Source organism: Halichoerus grypus, chromosome 12 (assembly GCF_964656455.1).
Source record: "Halichoerus grypus chromosome 12, mHalGry1.hap1.1, whole genome shotgun sequence".
NCBI lineage: Eukaryota > Metazoa > Chordata > Mammalia > Carnivora > Phocidae > Halichoerus > Halichoerus grypus.
Window position 1 is genome coordinate 9,759,350 of NC_135723.1, and position 24,942 is coordinate 9,784,291.

General features: G+C 40.8%; 1 protein-coding gene across 5 annotated transcripts in view; it reads right to left on the bottom strand.

The window, feature by feature from the left end:
• Positions 1-5,368: 5,368 nt before the first annotated feature.
• The window catches only part of HECW1 (HECT, C2 and WW domain containing E3 ubiquitin protein ligase 1), a 430,747-nt gene continuing 411,173 nt past the window's right edge, over positions 5,369-24,942 (bottom strand). For all 5 annotated transcript variants that reach the window (XM_078059964.1, XM_078059960.1, XM_078059961.1 and 2 more), the window contains 6 exons: positions 24,099-24,197; positions 23,424-23,553; positions 19,983-20,129; positions 18,691-18,805; positions 16,458-16,656; positions 5,369-9,286 (listed from right to left, as the gene is read on the bottom strand). In XM_078059964.1, coding sequence (XP_077916090.1) covers positions 9,175-9,286; positions 16,458-16,656; positions 18,691-18,805; positions 19,983-20,129; positions 23,424-23,553; positions 24,099-24,197 — 802 coding nt within the window. In that variant the 3' untranslated portion in view covers positions 5,369-9,174. The remainder of the gene's footprint in view (positions 9,287-16,457; positions 16,657-18,690; positions 18,806-19,982; positions 20,130-23,423; positions 23,554-24,098; positions 24,198-24,942) is intronic.

A 24,942-nucleotide genomic window follows, 5' to 3' on the forward strand; every position in this document is an offset into this window, starting at 1 on the left:
AGATAAGAGAGGCAACTAATGGCAAATCATGTAGGGATTTAAAAACTGATGGGAAACCAATTGAAGGATTTAAATGAAGAACGGCATGATTTAACACATGTTTTATAATGATTATTTGCTGCAGCGTGGAGGATAGACGGTAGCGTTGCGAACTGGATACAGGAAGGCTGGCAGATGTACAATTACTGTGGCTCAGACTCGGGACATGGCTATGGGATTGATGAAAAACAGTGGAATTCTCTTGAGCTAGGTCCAACAGGAATTGCTGACGGATGAGATGAAGAGTTTAGGAGAAGGATCTCTTTCTGCAGTTTCTCTGAGTCTTGGGTCAGAAATGTGTGCAGCTCCATGATGAAAGGAACCGTTGCTTTCGGAAGGTCACCAACCTGAGGAGGCTTCTAGTTTGTTCTCATGGGTTTCAGTTTATCTTAGCTCCTTATTGTGGTTCACACCTGCTCTACATCTGCCTCTTCCTCCTGATTCAGGTCAACCATTAGCTGCAGAGCTTCCATAGATTTATTCCCCAGCTCCCACAACTGTGTAAGGTCTGGCTCTGGAATAAATTCCTTATTCTGGATCAGAGTGACTATACTTTCCTGATCAAAACCCTGACTGATATAAGTATGATTTATTAGCCCACTGAATAGAGATGTTCATTGGCCAGTTGAATATGTAAGTGTAAGAGATGTTTTAGCTGTTTCCATGAGTTAGGGATAACTCCTGTTTTGTTATTATCCCGTGGTAAATAATTTTTTTAAGTATTGGCTTTTAATTATGTTGCATTGTAGTAGGAGAATCGGGGCTATCCTTTCTTTGGCATTTATTAAGACATTGTAGTCTTTTTGTTTTTGTTTTTGTTTTTAAATGTTTCATGTGCTTGGGCAGAATGCATATTCTCCGTGTGTTAGTAAAAGATCTTACAGGTATCTACACAATAGGTGAATGTAGGTATTCATAGAACCCTTAATAACTCTTAATAACCAAGAGAGTAGAATTGTAGGTGAATATTGATGGGGACTAAGAAGGTCATTACATATTTGTAAAAGAAAGAAGCCACCAAGGAGACCTAACAATCATTAACTTATATACACATAATACATAGTCTCAAAATAAATGAAGCTTACTGAACTATAAATTCAAAGAATTTTGATTTATAAATTACACAAATTAGTAACAATAAGTAAAAACCCAAATCGTATTTATGTACATGTATGTGTTGCCCTATGCCAGTGAAACAAATTATATTTACTATGACAAACAAATTTAAAAAACATTTATTAAACACCTCTAAGTCTACTTTTTGAAAGTTGAAGTTCAGCATTCTTAGGGTAGAAGTTCAGCATCTGTGCATTCTTATCTCAACCTGAACTTAAATTTATAAAATAAAAACTAACAGAGCATTTATTTATTTTTACCATGTAATTATGATGAAAGTACATTTTGTAAACACATATATATGAAAAATATAGATTCGCTTATTTTAGAAACTACATCTTTCAAGTGCTGTGAGCTACTACACATTTTCATATGAGTTAAATACTTAAAGAATTCAAATGGCTGGTTCCAGAAAAAGAAAAAAAAAAGCACAATATTGCCCTTTTCAAGCCTGCCTTTCTAGGTTTATAATTTCCTGTTTCTGATTTATGTATTCTATTATTTCCTTGTCTGTTTGAACATCTCAAAGTACTTACCTTATACCTCTCTTAGATTGTGGTATATTTCGAGTTTCTCCTATTCGTTCTATCTGTGGATTCTCTTTCCTGGCACTGGAGTTCCTCATGCATTTTATAATTTTTTGTTGATAAGCTCATGTAAATATGCCAATTTCTCTTCTGTCTTCAGTATCATTATTAATTTAAATTAAACAGTGGCTACCATGCATAGTGGGTGCATTCATACCATTAAAATAAACTTTCCGTGCTTGGTTTCAAAAGTTATCCCAGAAAGGAAAAGATGCTTAATGGTCTTTGAAGTGGTTATCCACTTGCCACAACAGTGATGTATAACAATCATAAAATTTCACTGGCATATAACTGTAAACTTATATTTCATGTTTCTGGAGTCAGCTGGAATTTGGCTTACGTGGCTTTCATAATCTTGGCTGCATTTACTCAAATACCTGGTGGCTCATCTGGCTGTTGATTGCTTGAGCCTGGTCTCACCACAGCTCCCCATGTGTTTATCCTATTCTTACTCCAGGCATGTACCTCCATGATAGTAGAGTATAAAGAGAGAGAGGTCAAGCTCAACTGTGCAAGTAATTTACATGTCTCTGGGCTTGGCTCCCAGTAAGAGGTGACTGGGTATGGCTATAGGGAGGGATGAAGAATTGAGGCCATTTAATGTGATCTATCACGATCTTAGAAAAGAGACACTCTCTATTGTCATTTAAATTTTCCTACTAAAATAATATGCTTAAAAGAAGAGTAGCTCTTTTTATAAGAACAAATATAAAAGTTTGGATATGATAAAAGTCATGACCCAATTTTTATTACATTAGAAAAATAATAGGGACTACATTAATTATAAAAGAAAAAAGAAAACTATAAGATATACTCTTTGGAAAAGGATGGAAAGAAATACAAATTCTTGGGCATATATAAGACGAATAATTTCAACAAGTTTTGACACTAATTCACTCAGAGGTTCCCGGCATTAAAATAAATCTCTTCGTAGCTGTCATCTCCCAGGTCTTCACGATATGAAGGTTCTTAGGCTGATTCAGTCATTTCTGGTCCCTTCTCTGTTTACTATCTCATTCCTGTCTGTCTTTCCCCTCCAATGGAGCCAATGGCTCCTGTTTTCTTTTCCCCATAGCATTTTGCTGATTTATTATTATTTTTTTAATGACATCATATCTTACTCAGGAACTGGGGAGGGGTTGCTGGGGGAGGGACTATTCATATCAAAAACAGGGGCCAAATCTCACATGAAGCAGAAGAATGAATTGTATGTTGCTAGACCATGAGCTCCTTGAGGCAAAGACTGCCATTCTCCCCCTGTACCCAGCACAGGACCCAGCATGTAATAAGTATTCAATAAATGGTTAATTCCAGGAGGGTAGTGTGTGGCGGCGGGTGAGTGTTTGGGCTCTGGAGGGAGCCCAGCTTCTCATTCAGATCTTGGCTATACCATTTACTTTGGGCAAATTAATTAACTTCTCTATGTTTCAGGTTTTTTAGTTATCTCATAGGGTTATTCATGAAAAGCACAAATTAGTTCTTCTTAAGTAGTGAAAAAAATTTATTGTGGTCACAGTCATCTGCATTAATCCATTGATTAGATACCACAATATTAATTATTGATTTACTATACTAAACTATTTTAAAAAGCAGTAAACTTAGAGGCGATGTTTTTATTCCTTCTGTGATTACTATTAGAACAATTAAAGAGCCTGGTGAATAGTGTGGTTCTAAATATAAGTTAGCTTTTATTATTACTGTTGGGGCTGGTGAGAGGTATTTGTGTGGCAGGAAGGAGGATAGTATGGGATTGGATTGTGTCCCCCATAAAAAATACATCGGAGTCCTAACTCCCAGTACCTCAAAATGCGAACTTATTTGAAATTAGGGTCTTTACAGAGGTAACCAAGTTAAAATGAGTTCATAGAGTAGACTCTAATCCAATATGACTGCTGTCCTTATAAAAAGGGAAAATTTGGACACACACACACACACACACACAGAATGTCACATGAAGATGAAGGGCTGAGGTCTCTAAGCCAAGGAAGGCCAAAGATTGCCAGCAAATCCCTGGGAGCTAGGAGAGAGGGATGGGACAGATTTTCTCTCAGAGGGAATCAACCCCACCATCACCTTGATCTTGGACTTCTAGCCTTGGTTAAGCCACCAGTTTGTGGTCCTTTGTTATAGCAGCCCCAGCAAACTCATACAGAGGGGCTATTGCCATAGGCAGCCTGCATCCTTCTTTGGTGAGTACACATTGACTGCATTCCTGGCATCCCCCATGGCACCCCAGATAGATAACCGCTTCCATCTCTCCCACCCTCCTGGCCAGTTTCTTCACGGTTATACCAGGTCCAGGAGCTCAGGACCCAAGGGATATTTTGCAGCAGGGCATACCTTTAGCCCTCAAGATAAAGCTTGGTGGCCTTGAGCAAATCATCTCTCCTGGTCTCAGATTCCTTATCTCCAAGATAAAATTAGTCAGACAAAAGTGTCTAAGTGTCTCTTCCCCGCTAAAAATGTGATGATTTCTGCAGCAGTGATAAAGGTTAACCTGACCTTCCATAACTCTCTCTTCATTTATTCTGTTAGAGAACCATCCTCTAAACATACCTAAACTGTGTCTGGACTATAAGGTCTATGTGCCTTTTTTTTTTTTTTTTTTTACAGTTGTCAGCACAGCGTATTGGAAAAGCATGGCCATAGAAATCAGGAAATCTGAAATCTAATCTTGACTTCAGAATAATGGTCAGATTAAAATATAAAATAATATCATCTACTGTCTGTAAATTATGGTTTAGGCTAATTTTTTCTTTATGCCTTAAGAGAAAAATTATTTTCAGTTAGAATGAATCTAAAGTAAACCCAGAGTGTGCATAAAAGCGCAATATTGAGACTTCTCAGGTTTTTCTGTCTCTCAGTCCTACCCACGCTTTCTAATAAGTTTTTTTTTCCCCCTCAAAGAATAAGTCAGCTTCTGACTGCCCGGTGACAGCCACACGATTTGTCTTTTACAGGCTCCCAAGACCATTGTGATTTTGGGAGTTCTGTTACGTGTCATTGGACATTTTTGCCTCATGCTGACCCTTTTCCTAGGGTCACATTGGGTGTTAGGCTATAGCCTGAAGTCTTTGTGGAAGCGTCTCAACATGTAGGAATTTAGTAAGTCTGTGTATGCCTGGTTCAACGTACAGGACACTCCCAAACGAAGCCCGCGCGGCTGTGTGCAGACCTAATGGGCATACACAAGGAACTTGTCACAAAACCTGTTCCTTGATTCATGGATTTGGGAACACATACTCTGCCTTTTTGATAAATAATTTTTCCTGGGATTGTTTATCATAGCAGCCGGCAGACTTATGTGCTGTTTTATTTTTATTTATTTATTTATTAAAGATTTTATTTATTTATTTGACAGAGAGAGACACAGCGAGAGAGGGAACACAAGCAGGGGGAGTGGGAGAGGGAGAAGCAGGCTTCCCGCGGAGCAGGGAGCCCGATGTGGGGCTCGATCCCAGGACCCTGGGATCATGACCTGAGCCGAAGGCAGACGCTTAACGACTGAGCCAACCAGGAGCCCCTTCTGTGCTGTTTTATTGCTTACATCCAGTGAGAATATAGGCATGATACAAATTGTTATGCATTCCCCTAGACTTCTGTTTGCAATAAGGAGCACACACAATGCCATACCAAAGTGAGTTTATTGACATTCCTTGAAGGTGGTATGATGGAAGAGAAAGCTCGGCCTGAGTATCACGTGACATTTTTCTTGTGGATGTAAGCAAAATCAGCCCAGCAATGTGGACTTCTCCTGCTATTGACTAGAACAAAGACTTTTAACAAAATCGTTATAGACATTTCCTTAGATAAATTGGAAGCTGCAGGAAGTAGGCTAATGGAACAATATTTACTCTATATGCTACCTCTAGGCACCTTTTTTTTCTACTAGAACAAAGGGACTACATGTCACTAACAGGAAAATAACGTTTTCTCTTTTGGACCTTGTGATGGCTAGAATATCCATCCCAGATTTTTATGATATAGTATTGCAGTAGTTTTAATAATGAACACTGAAGTACATAATAATAATAATAATAATAATAATAAAGCACCACATTTTTTATGTAAAGTTCTAACTACTTTCATTTGAAAGTGTTTCATCTTGACTGGGAAAACATTTGTGGCAATTGAGAAATTTTTTGAACCCAAATTTTGGACACATGGACTGACAAATACCGTAGACGTAACATTAGAATTGTTCTGGAAAGTCTGGCTTTTCAACTTGCCACACAAGGTACTTACCATTAATGGACATAAAATCATGTATTAAAGAGAAAAAAAGATTTAGAAGTCTGCCAAAGGATCCTTTTTCTCTTTTTCTTAATTTCCTCATTATCCTTCAAACAATTGTGCTACATTGGTGATGGTAGTAAAAAGTTCTCACAACTGCTGCTAACTTACATACACAGGAAGTTACAAAGAACTCCTGACCCAGCAGAGGCAATTTCTATTTTTAAGATTATCATCTTCATATGATCGAATAAAATGTCATATCCATGAAATTATTCTAATACTTCATAGCATTTTAAAGTATTTTTCTACTTGAAATGTAACTTTCCTCTTACTTACTGCTCTTGTTTGTTCCCCAATTAAGGGGAACAAACTTATTGTTCTTGTTTTACCGGAACTAGCTCTAAAAGGTCTTGTTTAAGGGGAATTGTGGTTTATAAGTGATTAATATTATAATATGCCTCCATGGAGAAAACTCAGACTTTAAATTAAATACAAATGGTAACAAACAGATCTGCCTCACTCATTGTGTCATCTGGTTGGACGAGGTTTATACCTACAGCTGGTGGAATCAATAGCATAATTATACACACACAGAGACACATAATTTCCATGTATTCCAGCCTCATATATTAGGGAATAATAGCTAAGGAAACGTCACTTGGAAAATAAAGAAATCATAGGATCTTTCAATAACAACTGTATGTACTCCTTTTCTCTTCGTTTACCTTCCTATAGGATTCTGTGCAACGTGTAATAGAATCTGGAACCCTGTTAAGCAAGCTTTGCATCCTTTCAGCTGACTTTGACATCAGTACTTCTTTATGGAATTTTACACTTTTACGAAATACTGGTCCTGCAATGCTTGTGAGATACATTTAGATACATTTAGAGTCAGGGCATCGAGGTGGGGGGGGTGGGGGGAATAGGAAGAAGGAGAAGTTAGTTGAAAAACCAGTACTTTTATGACCAAGATGTCTATCTCTACATATTTTCTAGGATACCTTGTTCCTTCTGTGTATGGGTAGAATAGATATCAAGTAATCTAATTAATATGTTAATTAGCTATTTGTGTAAATTGCAAAGCTCCCCAGGAGCAAGTTCTGTCTCTTGAACATCTTCCTCCCTTGCCATGCCTAACAAATAAGATAAGTACTAAAAAAAGAATCGAGTGCTTGAATTAATGAGTATTTACACATGGATAACACCAAGTTCTAAAAATGAAAGACGCTCCCTATACTAGAGATGCTGTTCAAAGAGGTAAAATGGTGAAATGATTTGCATTATCCTTATGCTCTGATTTTATAAATAATAGCTCCATTGGAACCCATAACTTTTCAGATACTGAAATGTGAACTGAATTTTACAGATCCCTCAAATTTATATTATGCAACCTATACATTCTGTCTTATCTTGGTAAATATTCTTTTTAGACAACAATATAAAGCGAAATTTCTGTAACATATTATTTCCTGATTGACAATAGACACACAGCCGCAAGGGGTGCTGGGCATTATAAATAATTCCTACTAAAAGAAGTTTCATTTTGGAGCCCAGGAAACACAACGCAGTGCCCGGACACACACTGATACAATGAGCACAAGGCATGGCTTCCTGTCAAATTAACTGTGTCTTACATTTCTCACATTTCTCCCTTGTTTAATATATTGGAAGTAACAATGTGACATCTCAACAGTGGCGGGGCCCCTTTAGCTCTTCTTTTCCCAGTGAAGAAAAACACTTTCACTTATGACACATTTCAGACAACATGGAGAACAAGGTTAGAAAAATAGAAATGACCACTGTGTTTGGGCTTATTCCAAATGTAATCAAGAGGTTAGGCTGTCTTTGGAGGCTGCAACTGGTTTTCTGAAAACACTAAGTTTTCCGAGATATCTCTTTACTGAGTGCTAAAAGAAACTGGAGATCTATTCTGACAAATCAACGTGCCTTTGGGGTGTTAGGTGTCTGCTCCAGGAGGATTGCTGTGGGTGAAGGAGGAGTATTATATTGCCCTTGACCCCGAACCAGCACCATCACTCTCTGCAGCTTCTCATTTGACGTGTCCCTGCGGACAATCAAATGTGAAGGAATTCGAACACACAATAAAGAAAAGAAAAAAAGAAAGTGGCATGAAAAAAACCATATCAAAGTTAAAACAAGAGTTTGTTTGCCAATCACCTTTAACAAAAGTCATGAGATCATCTGTACATTTTTTTTCCCTTGTGAAGGAGAAATGTAGCTTGACCGAACAAAGCAAAGCAAAACAAAACAGTACAGAACTCAGGTATTCAAACCAACCTAATATGGCCTTCTTCCCTCTCTCCTGCTTGCTTCATCACATTCTACACAACACAGTGGGGGTAGAAGCCTCATCCTTTATGCTACATAATGAGAGCTCCTTCGTGTGCACAAGTTTTTGCTTCTTGTGCGGTGAGTGTTCACGAGGGGCGTGCCCCTCCTAGATTTCTCTAAACTCATGTTGAGCAACAATCCCCACAACCATTGAGATGCATTGTGTTGCATCAGCAGGAGGCGTTTTTCTTGGTGTTGTTATTTGTTGGAAAGTGTAATATTTGCACCATATGTCTAGGCTAGTTCCAGCTGATGGGACTGAGGCCACGTACGACTCATGAGTTGAATGTATAAAAAATTCAGCTTTGCTACTGCTGTTTTTGGATGGATGGTATGCATGGGAAAAGGGAGAGTGGGAGGAAAAGAAATTGTTGGTTGGCTCCTAGGCCTGGAGTTGGTTGTTAGAAATTATAAAAAATGGTGGTTCTGCTCAGAAGACATGGGCGTATAAAAGCTCGGAATGCTTAATGCTCCAATTTCCCTAAAATTATATAAATGGAAGTAAACTTTTATTACCATTTGGTCAAGTGTAGCATAACTTGCATTCCTATTTCCTTGTTAGTAATGGAGGTATGTGGAGATACACACAGACCTTGAGACAGCTGTTGTTTAATATTGCATACAGGCTGGCAGTTCATCGAGAATAGAGGAGATAAGCCTGAAGGTTGGATCTCAGAAGAAGGCAGTTCTTCATGCACAGCTTTTGTCAATCCTGATTTGGTTTGAAAATAAAAATCATGGAATACCAAAATCAAAGGAGACTTGATTCAGGGAAAGGGCAAGGGGATCATCCCAGAAAGGGTGATGTGACTGCCAGGAAAATGTCAGGTGAGTTTCCATTTCCTCATTCAAGTCCAAAGGTGCTGGTTTCTTCTACTGCTGTTAGCAGCTTCTCATACAACATGGAGTATGAGGGATAAGGTGGAAGATCCAATCGGTTGAAGCATGTGTGTGCCCTGAATGGGGAAAAAAGACCGGTGAAGGTGTTTGTTTCAAAGGTACAACTGGTTTGTATGTATCTGTGATCAGTCTGAAGCTATGAAGCAAAAGTGAATAAAAAGTGAGCACAACCATGATTTTGGACCACCAGAAAGCCTTGCAACTAAGAACAATAGTCTTCTAGACACAAATAAACCAGTTGAGGGAGTAGGATACCTGGAAACAGATGGTTTGCGTTTATAAGCAAACCACACTAATGTAGAACTGTACTAGCGAGTCAGTCAGCGACTCTATGGTATCAGCTTTATTCTGCAATTGGCCTATGAACTTGGAGGTGATCCGTGAAGGAGGCAGAAACATAATTATTATTAGAAGATCATATTCCCAAGTCTCTTTGTCCAGCTCTGATTTCTGGGCCACAGTAAACCATGTACATTGATGTACAGGTGCCACCAGATGCCCTGGAATTTTGAGACCCAAAGCTCTGTCAAGTCAGGGGAGCCCTGGGGACAGTCTAACTCTTCTGTTTTCAGTGAGACACAGCTAACCTGACACCGGAATGTTGCATTTCCAAGGACAGCTGAGCTTGTGGAATAGTCTTCGCTGGTTGCCTGGAGCATCCCCGTGCCCTGGGTTCTGCCTTACTTGTCATATCCTTCATTCATCCTTTGGGCCCACGCACGCCAGTACCTGGTTTAGATAAGGAATGGGGTCCCCCACCTTGCTCTAAGGCACAGACCAGGACCAGATCCTCTATCACTTGTATAGGGCTCAGTGGTGAGCCCAAAAGGCCCAGAACAGGTTCCTCCTGTGGACCTTCAAATCACCTGACTAGTTTCTCCCTGTCAGATATTCTTTGTTTTTATGGAATCTCTGGTTGAGGCCAAGGACTATAGCAAAGTAGGGAGGATGGGGGATGGGTGCAGCTCAAGGTTAACTTAATGCCTTTTGCTTCCTAGAAGGGGTGGTGTGTTGCAGTGGTGTTTTGAAAGGCCGACCAGCACAAAAAAGGGCACATTAAAATGAAATGAAATAAAATAATAAAAAAATAAAAGAGAAGAAGATAAAATATCACAAAACAAGTATATATACAAACAAATAAACAAAACTCTAACCGAAGAAACCATTCTCCCTTCATTTGAATTTCATTTGGGATACTGAATTCTTCTGATTATAAGATCCCCAGGGAAGTTGTATATTATTTATACCTTTGTTTTCAGAGTTCCTGATGAGGCTGATGCAGTGCTCAGGGGGAGGATACTGTTGTGTTTGCCTCTCAACACCCATTCCTCCTTTTCCTGGTCACAGCTCCCTCATTGTCTTTGGGAAACTACCCCCCAAATTCCTCCCCTCACAAGCTCCAATGGTGGGCACAGGATAGTAGTGCATCTGGCCTTAGGCCTCAAGGACTTAACTGAGAAGAAGCATCAAAATAGACCAAGATTAGTAGAGGTCTCAGATTATGATCTAAGATGCCAGTAGGCCTATGTTGACTTCACAAGAAAATAATTAAAATATTTTACCTAAACTCATTTGAAATAAAAGTGGAAGAGCCCTCAGTAAAATGAGTAGGATGACAATTACAGTGTTCAGAACGATTAAAACTAGGACATACTTTGGGCTCTGGCTAGCTATGTTAAGTGGGGCAGGAAAATCCCAAGTATGCTTTTGAACCTAGCTGAACTAGTTAGGCATGAGATATGAGCAGACATCATTGTCTTGGTTTATTTTTTAACTGGCACTCATGAGTGGAAATGTTAGCAAAAAATCCCATATTTGCAAACCAAATGAATTCTGTAAAAGGTGATTTCTGGGAAAAATCTGAAAGCATTAGCAAATGGCACCCCTTCAAGACCTCGTGTGAACACCCAGAGTTTCGTTATTTTGCTTTTACTGTATTTATCACCAGCTTTGGTTAACTCTCTAAAATAGATTCTAGTTTGTAAACTAGAATGAGCGAACACAATCAAATCATGATTCAATTTAGCATTCTTAAATGCTTGCAGTCCTCCAGGTGTGGTTCCGACAGCTCAGAGTGCCTGCTTACTTTCCTCCTTGGGCACTGGGCCCAGTCTTCCAGGGTGCATTGGGGTGGTGGAGAAAGCACAAAACCAGGGTCTGGAAGACCTCTAATCCGATCCCAGTCTAGCCACTTATTAGCTTTATCAACTTGGGAAAGTCAGTTAGTCTTTCTGAGCCTCAGTTTTCTCACTTGTAAAATGTGGGTATTAATATATGTTCTGTGTACCTCAGGGGTTTGTTGTGAGGGCCAATGTTAGAATACACATAAATGCATTTTGTCATCTGTGATGCAGCCATGATTGCATAAGATTCTCTTGATGCAACCACGATTGCAGTTGTGATTGCAGGAACTGTGTCACACCTGTGGGGACTCAAGACCCTCAGCCTTTTTCACAGAAACTACTGGCAAATGAATCACCCTGATCTCCTATTTGTGCAATTGATTTTTTGGAACTCCACATGGATCTTTTCAATCATGCCAGGTCAATTTTCACTCTGTTGGTGTTAATCTAGGATTCCAGCATTTTGAGATAATTCAGGATTTAGAGTGTGTCAATCACTGTGTGATTTGCCCTTCTAATTTGTATCATCTGCATGATTGATCTCTCTGTCTCCTTGATTTTTTTCCAAGTTATTGATTAAAATGGTAACCAATGCCAAAGAGAGTATGCTTCTCCCCAGAAGAGACCACTTTAAGCCTGGTCAAAAGCAAACAACACTACTAAAAGCAAACAAATCACTGCTCTCTGCTGCTGGTTGTTCAGCGGGCTGTGAGCCCAGTTTTACAAGTCCTGTCCTCTGTTCATGCCATCTTCTTCCATTGCCCAACCACAGCCTCACTCTATAGATGGTTCTCACTCTCGTCACTACTGAACCTACTCTTTTTCAACTTTCTCAAGAACCTCTTGATCCCCAAATCCAGGGACCCATTCTCTATCCCCACCTCCTCAAGCTCTTTAAGAGCCTTTGGCATCTTTTCTTCTTGAACATCTCTCTCCCCGTGGCTTTTCTATGGCTTCTCAGTGGTTGTCGGTCTCTCTTCTGAACTCCCAATGGCTCCCCGAAGCCTCCATTGTAGCCTTATGGTCCACAGAGCAGGGTTTCTCACCCTGGCACTACTAACATTTTAAACTTACTAATTCTCTGTTGTGAGGGGCTGTCCTGTGTGTTTAGAAGCATCTTTGGCCTCTACTGGCTGGATGCCAATAGCACCTCTCCCCCACAACCAGAAATGTCTCCAGACATTGCTGAATGTCCAGTAGCGGGTAAAATCACCTCTCCCATCCCCCTTGAGAGCCGTCCCTATAGAGTAAGCCAACTGCCCAGCTTAACCAGGCCTCCCCCTCCGCCTGGGCTTGGGCTCAGTTTACATCTGCAGTGAAGCATGTTGTTAGAATTCTGTTTGCAACTTTTATGCTAACCTGCCCATGACTCATAGTTCTGTAATCCCTGGTCCTTACTCCAAATATAAACCCCTAAGTTTCTCTCCTCTCCATGCTGTCTTGTGCTGTGTCTACTCTGACTAGCTTCCGTGCTTTTCTTTCCTTTGGAGCCTCTCCTCTCTCCCCTCCCCAGTCCTTGTTCCATAGTAAGGAAACTCTCCCACTCTTCCTTTCTGGACATCGCCTACAAGCCCTAGCATCCTTTCTCAGTCCCCATGAGTAGAGATGGCCAATGATCACTCTGCCACATTCCGTGATGTGGATGAGCACTCTGCTCATGCCCCACTGCCAATTCTAGATCATTACTTGTCAATCTTTGATCAAAAATTTCTGTTCCTTTTACTCAGCCATAAAAAAAGGATGAGATCTTGCCATTTGTGACAACAAATACCTGGAGGGTATTATGTTAAGTGAAATAAGTCTGACAAAGAAAGACAAATACCAAATGATTTCACTTATATGTGTAATCTAAAAAATAAAACAAGGCAAACAAACAAAAAGCAGAAACAGACCCATAAATACAGAAAACGAACTGGTGGTGGCCAGAGAGGAGAGGGTGGGAGGATGGGCAAAATGGGTGAAGGGGAGTGGGAGGTACAGACTTCCAGTTATGGAATGAATATGTCACAATAATAAAAGGCACAATCCAAGGAATGTAGTCAATGACATCATCAGAGTGTTGTAGATGGTAGCCACATTCATGGTGAGCACAGTACAACTTGTAGACTTGGGGAATCACTATGCTGTACACCGAAACTAATGTAACATCCTGTGTCGAGTATACTTCAATAAAAATGAATAAATAAATAAATAAATAAGAGGGAATCAAATGTTTAAAAAATTCTGTTCCTTTGAATCTTGTGCCATTTAGATATTTTCTCCCATAATTACAGGTTTTATCTGACATTTTATTTCAATCAAATAGGATAGATTAGAAGATACGGCATGTCATCTTCAGGCAAGAAAGTAAAGTGTTGTTTTGAGGAACTTGTATTTCAGACACACACACCACACACGCTCACACACACACACACACACACATACACACACACAAGTAGATATGCTTGTACTGGGTTGTAATGTTATGTAAAAGGTATTTCTTTCTGTAGCCTATGGTTAAAAAGTTTGCAAATCAGTGATCTAGATATATCTTCCATACCTTTTGACCTTCCAGCTAATTACATTTATTAAAATCTCTGGTACATTGCTTAAATCTTTCCCATTTCAGGTGTTCTCACCAGACTGTGTAGTATCTGAGTCCACAGGGATGCCCTAACCCGCCAGCTCCTTGACCTCAACCCCAGTGACTATCCCACCCATCTGATACTGAACTTTCTTTACCAGACACTGTAAAATTACATCCTGGAAACCACTACTCTCAAAGTCCTCCTTCCTAACCCTCCTACAATTCAAGGACTTGAATTGATGTAAAGGTTTTATTTAGCCTGGGCTATGATTCAGGTTTGGTTGTGACACTATTTGGCACTCTCATCTGGGAAGCCAGTTGCCTCTCTACAGGGGAAGATCTGAGAACAGAGCAGTTCCAGACCACCTCTCCTCCCAGTGTGGGCAGTGTACAGTGGGCTCACATTCTCTGGGAAGTCCTGGGTCGTCCTGTGTCTGTTTGGTGCCCCTGCTAGCCTCTGGGCTTCCTGCCATCTGCCACGTGGTCTGGCTACATCTACCCAAATTTCTGTTCCTGGAAGTCAGAAGTTACTTCTTTCTCTGCACACATTGGCGACCCTTTTTAGGTTCTTGGATCTTCAGAACATGTACAAGGAAGACTAGTTAGGGGTTACTATCCAGGGGGTCATTTTCACTGTCCTCCCAGAGGCATCTCAGCACTTGCTTCTTGGGACCTTCTTGGCCCAGGGTAACGTCTCTGCCTCCCCAAGGAATCCTCTCTGGGGTTTGCAGAATGGCAACATTTTTAGGGATGCCTTGGCCCAGATGTGAATAGCCCAATTATAAGCCCAATGTCTATCTTATAAGCTCTTTATGTGGGTTAATAGTGTTAATGTACATTTCAAAGCTTCTCAAAGGAAATTTGTAATTAGACTCAATCTGTGGCCCCCAAATGACAAAAACAATTCCTATTTCCATTTCCTAATGAATAAAACAGAGACTCCTCAGCAGAGTCTTCCCCCTGTGACCCACCAAACTATCTTTCTCAATCTCATCCCTTATGAGTATCACTTTGGATATCTTGTTCTCTACACTGGTTCAGCAATCCTTCCTGCTTCAGCTTGGAATTCCCCTCTACTCATTCATTGACCCTCAGTGCTCACCTAAGTGCCATCTTCTTGTGCCATCTCCTCTTCCCAACTCAATGGGGATTTGGTCTGTATTCTACATCTTCACGACACCTTCCTTTTACCTTCCTTTCTCAGTGCTTCTCTGATTCCACCTCGTGTTGTGATTTATTACTTTTGGGCTGTGTTCCTCCCTAGATTATAAACTCCTCTGGGAAGGTAGATGGTTGTGTCTTAGCCACTCTTCAGGGTGCACATGATGCTGGGGGGAGGGGCGGGCTATCATCAAGTGGTGATGCAAACTCTAAAATAAAAACAGACTGTTTCCAAATAACCTCATCTTCCAAATCTATCATTAAACTAGACAAATGGAAATCTTGTCTTTTTTAGCTTTATTTTCTTGCCAGATTTAATTCAGTAGGCTCAGCTATCAGCAGACCCATGCGAATGAGCACTGAGGGTCTGCTGAACAAGTGGGTGAAGCCAGGGCTGAAAATTGTGCCAAGGCTTTAGGCTGTTATTGACCAGCTGGGCATGCACTCTGTTTCCTGGGCCTCCTGATGCTCACTGACATCAGGTGACTTGTCTTCAGGACAGTGGAAGGTCTGGGAGATCTGCATGCAAATCATAGTTCAGTAAATCCTTCCATTGGGGTTTAGCAATAGTATCTGGGAGGCCATGTGGAAACAGCTGAATTAAATGTGAATCTTCTTTTATAATTAGAAAATATCATAGTTGAAGAAAATAATATGGATCAATCTTTTCTCCTGTTGTTGAGCAGTATTTATTACTGTGGTACCTAAACAGAAGTAGTTCTTTAGTGCTCTTTATTTCACTGAGCAGGAAAAGGCTGCTCAAAGTGGCCTAGGAAGGACCCAGGAAGTGTTAGAACTCATGGCACAGGGAATTCGTTCCGTTAAATTGCCTGGATCCCTAGTGTCTCCTTTACTGCACTTATCTCACAATAATCTCCTTGACAGCTTACTATATAGAAGTCACTGTAGAGACGTGAGATACTCATGGTCTTGTCCTCACATGTTTTAAAACATAGTAGGAAAAATGTGACATGTACATGCACAACCATCCTACAGAGTATCAAGTGATGTGCTGGAGAAGTACAGATACAGTGCTGGAAGGGTTACTTTGGGCTTCCAGACTCTCCTCCCACTCTTACCTGGCCAGACATTCCTCAAGTTAAATTGGGCTACATACAGATTGGAAAGATTGCACTTCCCGCAAGTGAAACATGGGCCATGACACTACAGCCTAAATACCATCAATAATCAAAAAACCACTAAGAATATGGTCTAAATTCACCTGCCAGAGACTCCTCACCGGTGCCTTTGACCAATAACTCATATAACAATAACTTGGGTGGCAGGAAAGAATTCCATCCCAAAGGATCATCACCCAATATCCAAGTATACTGGCCCTCTTTGGTGGGTTTCCTGAAGGCTGGCAGGAGCCCCTACCTGGGGAGAGACGTAATCTTCCCCCACTTCTCTATGCAGAAACGCCGAAGCCCATTGCTTCCTCGGAGGGCTGCAAAACCTTCATAGGGCACGCTTGATGTTCCCGTGACGAACTGAAGTAATCTCAGTCTCTGCTCATTATTGAAGCGCTCCACGGCGGCCCAGAACCAGCGGATCACAAGATGCCCGTCGTGATAACCTGAATGGAGCAGAAGGAGGGAGAGTCAGGGAGGATGTGCAGAGAGGAGGAGGAAGGGGGAGAGGTGACATATACCACAGGTGTGATGAGAACTGAACAGCTGCTGTCAGTCTGCCACTTTCTCTAACGATGGCCTTCCCACAGGTCTAAGACAATCTGTGCAACTAGGTCAAGTTTTACAGCGAAAGCAGCTTTAGAAAATAGACATTTTATAAAAAGATTTTATGCTCTGAGGGATGTCCTCAGAGATGTCTGCTTTCTATGTGAACAACTGGGACCCCACCAGCCATTTTCCTGCCTCGTGTAAATGAGAAAAGGTGTGGCTAGAGATCCTTGGGACGGTAAGAGACAAAACCCTCTATCAACCCAATATTTCAATGTATTTTCTCTGTTCTGATGTCTTAGCTCTTGGTAACCACATACTGTGGGCGAGTCTAGGACTTAAGAAGGGCTGGAGGTAAACGGCAAGCTCAGTGAACAGAAGATGCCCGGGTGTCCAGGAGCTGCTCTCAGGTCAGTAGGACCAGTCGGGCCACTGTCCCCGTACAGTTGGGAGGGCATGGTTGGGTCAACCAGTCCAAGCAAATGATTCATCAGTGCTGCAAATGCAAGAGGCACTCTGACGTGGGAGAAATCTATGTGGGCTGGGGCAGAAAGTGGGAGGTGAGGTGTGCGTTGAGCCTGGGAAGGCTTTGTGTGAGTGGAGGCCAGGAGAGATGGAGAACAACAAGAACGAGGAAGAAATACACAGGGAACAGCAAGCCGACTAGTGCAGAGCGGGGTCTGGGGAGGGCCGAAGGGAAGCTCACTGGGGGCCTTACTGGGCTGTAACAGCCAGGCAGAGACACTGGGACTTGCCACCTGAGGCCGGCAGTGGTCATTCCATGCCAGGAAATGCCCAGTGGTCCCACAGAGGCTCCTCAGGCCGAGTACACTGGGGAGAAGAGGGCAGCTGAGGTGGTGGACCTCGCTCTCTCTCTGGTTTTGATTGGTTTCTCTGTAATATTTTACACAAAGAAATGGTTTTGAGCCTAAAAAAAAAAAAACAACTTTGAAAAGCCTTTTCTATAAGTAATAAGGAGTTTGTTTTGTGGGTAAGGAAGTGACCTGGTGAAAATAATATTTCAAGAAGACTAGTTTGGCAGTGTGAAGGTAAATAGGTGGGAAGGGTTAGAAATAGAGTTTGGAAAAATCACAGAACCATGTTGCGGGAAACCGAGAGTGAAGGGAACAGGGCTGCAATTCTACAGGAAGTGGGACACACTTCCCTGACAGCATGTAACCGAGCTCAGGAGCTGGCCTCTGGGGGGCGGTCCTCAGTAAAGCATCTACATGGAGGTAGGCCAGAGACTATCCCAATGGGGATCACCTGAAGGAACATTCAGCATGGAAGTTATAGGAAAGCCTGTTATGAGAACCCACTCTGCACAGGTATTGAAGTAAGGCCAAGTTTTTTGTAGTCTTTAAAAAGTGATGGAATATATGTTATAGATGTAGATATAAAATGGAATATTATTTTATATTTATATTACATATATATAACATATATATAACATATATATATTACATATATACATATATGCATATATATATGCATATATGCATATATATATATAATGCAATATTATTCAACCACAAAAAGGAATGAAGTACGGAAACACTACAGCATGGACAAATTTGAAACAGTAGGCTAAATGAAGGAAACCAGACCCAAAAGGCCACATATTACAGGACTCTTTTTACATGAAATACCCAGAATAGGTAAATCCATAGGGACAGAATGCAGATTGATGGTTGTCAGGGCTGGGGAGGGAGGAGTGGGAGGAAGCTGCCTAATGAGTAATGAGCTTCCTTTTGGGGTGAGGACAATGTTTTGGAACCAGCTAGAGGTGGTGGAGACACAACACTGTGAATGTACCAAACCCCACTGCATTGTTCACTTTAACATGGTTAATGTTACGCTATGTCATTTCGCCTCAGTATAAATTTCTTTAAAAAACAGTGAACTGTGTGTGCGCTGGCCCGCTGGCTCACCTCCCCGGTACTCCGTGTTATTCCGCCAGTCGTTGAGGTCGATTTCCGCCGTGCCAGCTATCACCAGCTCCAGCTCCCTGGCGTCGAACACGGAGACAAGCCTCGAGTCTACGACCTGAAATACAGATGAGGCTTCAGGTTCAACCACACTGAAGTTATATTCCTTATTACTACTTCTGTGGTTTTACACTGGGAGACTGACCATCATTTCCAACTTTTTTTTTTAACCAATGTGCTATCATGTTTAAGTTCAAAATCGTGACTTAAACATTCTGAAACACAACCCATTGATGAGCTGGGAACTCAAAAAAGGCCCCAGGGTTTTCACTACCTCTGATACTCCCTCTCAAAATGATGTTATGAGCAAATCTGACTTGACTTTCTCTGTCATATTGAAGTTTCCAAGTATCATTGCATTTTAAAGGCAAGAGGTCCAAACACTTTAAAGTGACTTGAGAGCTTTTACTATTATCATTTCACTTAAAAGGTATCCTCTCTTCCATGACTTATTTCCTAGAAATGGGCATTCTATATTAAAACAACTGTATTTCCCTTCCTTCCTCCCCTCAGTTCCTTCCTCCCTCCTTCAAAGATCTGGAAAGACCTCCTTTGCTAGGGCTCTGAGCTCTGACTTTATGCTTTGTCGCCAAATACATCAGGTGCAACAGAACGGCTCCTCTGATCAGACTAGTGGTGGATGAGCCAGTGAGCCATGTTGTTCTCCATTACGGGCAGGGAAAGAAAACCTTCCAAGACCCAAGCCCTGAGAAAACATTTACAGTGTCTTGTTTCTAAACTGCAAAAGGTTAAGGATGTCAACATTTGGTACACAGGAAGCTGGCAACTGTCCCTGTCCTCTTGATTTACCACCTTAGCATGGATTATGTGGCACAACGTGACACTGTAACAAAAGAGAAATCCAGCAAGAGTGGACCATGTCCTCCAACACCTTCACTTCACTTATTTTTATTTCACTGAATGAGAGGAAACACAGCATGCACATATCTTGGCAGGAGATACTGAATGTTGTCATATCACACCCGGGCCACAGTAACACCATTTTTGTGAGAGCATTTTTCACCTACCACCAGAGTTAGGTTTCCCAGAGAACTTCTGAACTTCCTTCATCTGTCCCAAGTGTGTCCAAGTTTGCAGTGTGGTGACTGGAGCTGAGCCCTTTGCCTGCCTTGGTTCTTCTTCTCCTTTCCTCCCCGCCCCCCCCCCCCACAAGCTGTGTTGGCAATAAGGGCCCTGACTGCGGCCTGCCTTCCTCAGCCGGGCCTGGGTCTCACCTCATAGAAGCCCCGTACCAGGGCCTCAGTCTGCTGTACCACGCCGCGTTCCACCCGCCACTTCACCATCCTCTCGATGTATTCCTTCTTGTTCTTCTCAGTCACCTGGGTGTTGGCTCCTCCAGACTTTAATTCCCTTTCCGTTACCTTGTGGGGAAACAGAAAGATTGTGATGCTTGTCAGCTCAGCTGATCTTGCAGTGACACATACCAATTCTAGGAGGATGAACTATTTACAAAAAGTCTCCTTCACTTGGGTTCAGCATTATTACCTCCTTCATTCTTTTTCCTTTCCTGGAAGTTACTAAAAAAGCTCTGGTTCTTCTCGGATGATGGTTATGCACCTCAGAAAAGCTGCATTCTTTGTTTGTTTGTTTTATAAAGAGGAAACATATTTCCTTAACTCAAGAGGCATAATGGAAATAAAAGAAAAATGCCCCTTGTTGTCCCAGGGGAACAGATGGACCAGAAGGTCTTTATACTCAACTCCCCCGAATCCCAATTAGATCACATTCTCAAAAGCCACGAGCCTCCCCACCCAGAGCAGGTCATTGACAGGAAAATAGCAGAGGGTGGGAAGATGGTTTTCACAGCTGGTATAATGTTGGCCAACTGACCAATGAGACTGACCTTGAGAAAGGAAACAGAGAATGATCTTGCCACTTAGCATGGTGGTGCTTGTTTGTTAGGACAAATGAATCATTAAAAGTTATGATCTGTGATCTATCTTTTGAAAGGCAAGAGGGTGGATAACATGTTAGACATTTTTATCAGAAAGTGTTGGTGTTTGAAGGGGATGTCACTTAAGGGGCTCACCTCACTGCTCAAAGCTGTAAGACAAATGAGGCATAACTGTATTTAGCCATTGGTTTAAGAAATGTAGATGTAAGAAATGTATATTTGGCATTCATTGACTTAGGGACCTAGACAAACAGGCCACAGAAGTCTGATGGTTATTTTTTTCTGCTATCACTTAGGTGACTAGTGCTAATTATAAAATGCAAGACTGTTGAATCACAGATCTGTACCTCTGAAACAAATAATACAATATATGTTAAGAAAAAAAGAAGAAGAAGAAGAAAATAGCAGGAGGAGAAGAACGAAGGGGGGGAATTGGAGGGGGAGATGAACTATGAGAGACTGTGAACTCTGAGAAACAAACTGAGGGTTCTAGAGGAGAGGGGGGTGGGAGGATGGGTTAGCCTGGTGATGGGTATTAAAGAGGGCACGTTCTGCATGGAGCACTGGGTGTTATACGCAAACAATGAATCATGGAACACTACATCAAAAACTAATGATGTCATGTATGGTGATTAACATAACAATAAAAAATTAAAAAAAAATACTGGCTAATTCTACCATCCTAATTGCCACTCAATATCCACATTCCTTGGAACCTCTGATTTTCAGCTGTCCAGTTAAAGACTAATTCCTAACTTCACTTGCAACGAGGTGAGCCATGTAACTACATCTGGCCAGTAAGGTGTAAGCAGGAATGTTGTATGGCACTTTCAGGAACCTCCTTAAAGGGAGGGGCTGTTGTTCCTTTGTCCTGCTGCTTCAGGCACGAACATGATGGTTGCGCCACGAGTGCAGTCTGCCTCTACACTTTGATTTGAGAGAAAAAGAAACTGTTAATTTCAGCAGGGTCATTTTGGATTTCTTCACAGGCAGCTGACCCTAATCCTAACTAACACATGTAGTAGGAAAAGCCTATGATGTCTTTCCCCTGCATCTATGTGTCTGCTAGATTATATTTCTAATCCAGGTGGAATTTATTGTGGTGTAATGAGTTAGGTTAAGAATCTAACTTAAAAATTTTTAAGATGGCTACTCCACTGTCTTAAACTTGCTAAATGATTGTGTTTATTTTACAAATTTACCCTCTACTACGAGGCAAATGTAAAGAATGGGCTAAAAGAAGTCACACACAAGGGAATAGTGTATTTCGTACTTTCACCTAGTACATGGCAAGACAGTTAAGTGAATTGTATATTCTTTTTGGGTTTTTTTTGAAGATTTTATTTTTAAGTATTCTCTACACCCAACACGGGGCTCGAACTTACAACTCCAAGATCAAGAGTCACACGCTCCACCGTGTGACTCTTGGGGCCCAACAAATCATATATTCTTGAACATATTTAAATGTGCTCTCTATAGTTGTAAAAAGAAAAGAAATTTTTTCTCAAATATGGAAGAGGGTATTCTTGAGGTATGTTTACACAAAGGAAATTCAACAGAATGTTGACATTTTCCAGGACCTGTCCAAAATTCTTGACTATGGTATGGGTGCTGCGAAGTTCAGTGGGTGCCTCTCACACACAGATTCAGCATGCTGTTCACATTTGTGCTTATACTTATGCTTATAGGTACTTATAAAGCCTACCAACTCAATTCCCACAACGACCCATTACAAATTATCACATGTCAGAGACTTTTGAAATCTCTTGTAAATGACTTAGGCTATGGTTAACCTGATAAAACTGTAACCCAGAACATTCAAAGATATATAAATACTGGTTAAAAAAATGAGAAGCTTTATCTTATTAAATAATATTTATATACATGCATTTTGGAAGAGCAAATATCTAGACACTAGTGATAAAAAGAAGTATTTTTGTAGTTGCACAGACCACAGAAATACCTTCCAAATGTATTTCACACTTCACAAAAGTGTTTTCTAATCCATTATCACTTTGATTTTCAAAACCTCTATAAAGTAGATCCATGTCATGAAAAGGAAAAGAAGGAAGAAGACATGGGCAGCTTTATTGAAGGAAGTAGTCCTCAATGAATTATATTTTAAATGAATGAGATTCTTTGTTTTCTAGATTAAAAACAAAATCCCATTACTTTTTGATCTAGCAATCCCACTTATGGATATACATCCCAAAGAACTGAAAGCAAGGGCTTGAACAGATAAATGTACACCTACGTACACAGCAGCATTATTTACAATAGCCAAAATGTGGAAGCAACCAAAGGGTTCATCAACAGATCAATGGGTAAATAAAATATGCTATATATACATACAGTGGAATACTATTCAGCCCTAAAAAATAAGGAAAGCCTATCACATGCTATAATGTAGGCAAACCTTGAGGACAATGAGTTAAGCGAAATAAGCCAGTCACAAAAAGACAAATACTCTATGACTCCACTTATGTGAGGTGTCTACAGCAGTCAAATTCACAGAAAGAGAAAATAGAACGGGTGTTGCCAGGGACTGGGGAGAAGGAAAAATGAGGAATTATTGTTTGATGGCTATAGTTTCAGTTTTGCAAAATGAACAAGTCCTAGAGATTGATTGTATAACAGTGTGAAGATACTTAACAATATTGAACTGTAGACTTAAAAATAGTTAAGGTGGTAAATTTTGTGTTATGTGAATTTTCCACAGTAAAAAACAAATGCTCTTTTCCAAGCCCCACATCTCACAAACCTGTCCAAAAACTTCTTCGTTAACAGTGAAAGTGAGGTCTAGGATATCTGTGATATTGTTGTCCTTCATCCATTGCAAACTCTGGTGGAACTCCTCATCCAAATATTCCAGGTCACTCAAATCACAGGGCCTGGATGCATTCCAAGGGCAAAAAGTAAACAGTTTGTTAAACAAACGGATGCCCAGACCTGGCTAAAACAATATAGACCGATTCTAACAATTTGATACTCTTGAATATATGGATGAATCTTTTTAGTTCATTCAATGCTTTTTTTTTGAAATGACAATAATAGATATGGGGCAATTATTGACTCATGGATTCTTGATGGCAATTGGAGAAAAGTTTTAAAAAATATTTTAAAACAACTAAGTTTTAGACAGATTAATTCTACTTAGTGTAATGCAAAGTCTGTAATATTACTCTAATTATTTATATAAACTGATTCATATCCATTATATGAAGTTATAATAGTCTTCTCCTAGGCTTACATAAAAACTCTAAATGCCTTTTTATTGTACTAAGAGGTTTATGTGACATCTAAGCACTCAGAAAAGTCAACAAACAGGAATGGTTAGGGCAAAACAGGGATAGAGAGTCCGAGGTACCAGGGTGGCCAGCACCTCGTGCCCTGCAGGCAGGGCTGGGGGGACCACGGCCTGCAATAATACACTTACAGTCTCAGGAGGGCCTTATAGAAGGGCCTTGTGAAGAAGGCGTCAAGAAGGTACTGATGGATCAAAGCCAGGCCTAGGATACGCCCACTAAACCTGAACCTGAAACACAGACAAGGCAGAAAAATGTAAGGGCAGGTGGAAATCTACATTGTTAAAATTTTTAATTTTAATTTGTATTTAATGTGTTTCTTGATAGTACTCATTGTAAGCTGTTTAAGGAATTTGCCAATTGATGACACAAGGGAGGTACCCATTTTCCTCCTTCTTATTCTTTACCACAAACAATGCCTATGTGCATGGTATGTATTAAAGGAACCCTCCTCTTCCCCAAGTACTAGAAGAGAGTCATTATGCTGGAATCTTCTTCTCAGAACTGACAGTATAAGGACCCAAGGGAAGAAATGCACTGGTAAAGGGGAAGTCTGGAACCCTAGATAAGCAGTCCACATTGAACCTGAGGAGGACCTGAACCCAAGGACATAGAAAGTTTTCTGGACCATGTGTCCTTATCTATTCAAGCATTCCAGAGATACCACCTGAAGGTCTAATATGTGCTCAATACATGCCAGGAGGTAGAGGACTTGACTATGAGTTATATATGGCAGTTGTGCTCACAGTCAGTAGGAAGAACTACATGGAATCACACTGTGGTAAGCATAAGCTGAGCCTACATTGCTATTTGATATTGCTAGCCACACACAAACAAAGAACAGGTCTCTGCTGGGAAGAACTGGTCCTGTAGATCTGGCTACCTCCAGATATAAGGGCCTTTAATGATTTAAAACCTTATTGGGGCAATACAAATGTCGTGATTCGAAGGGGTACATGCACCCCGATGTTTATA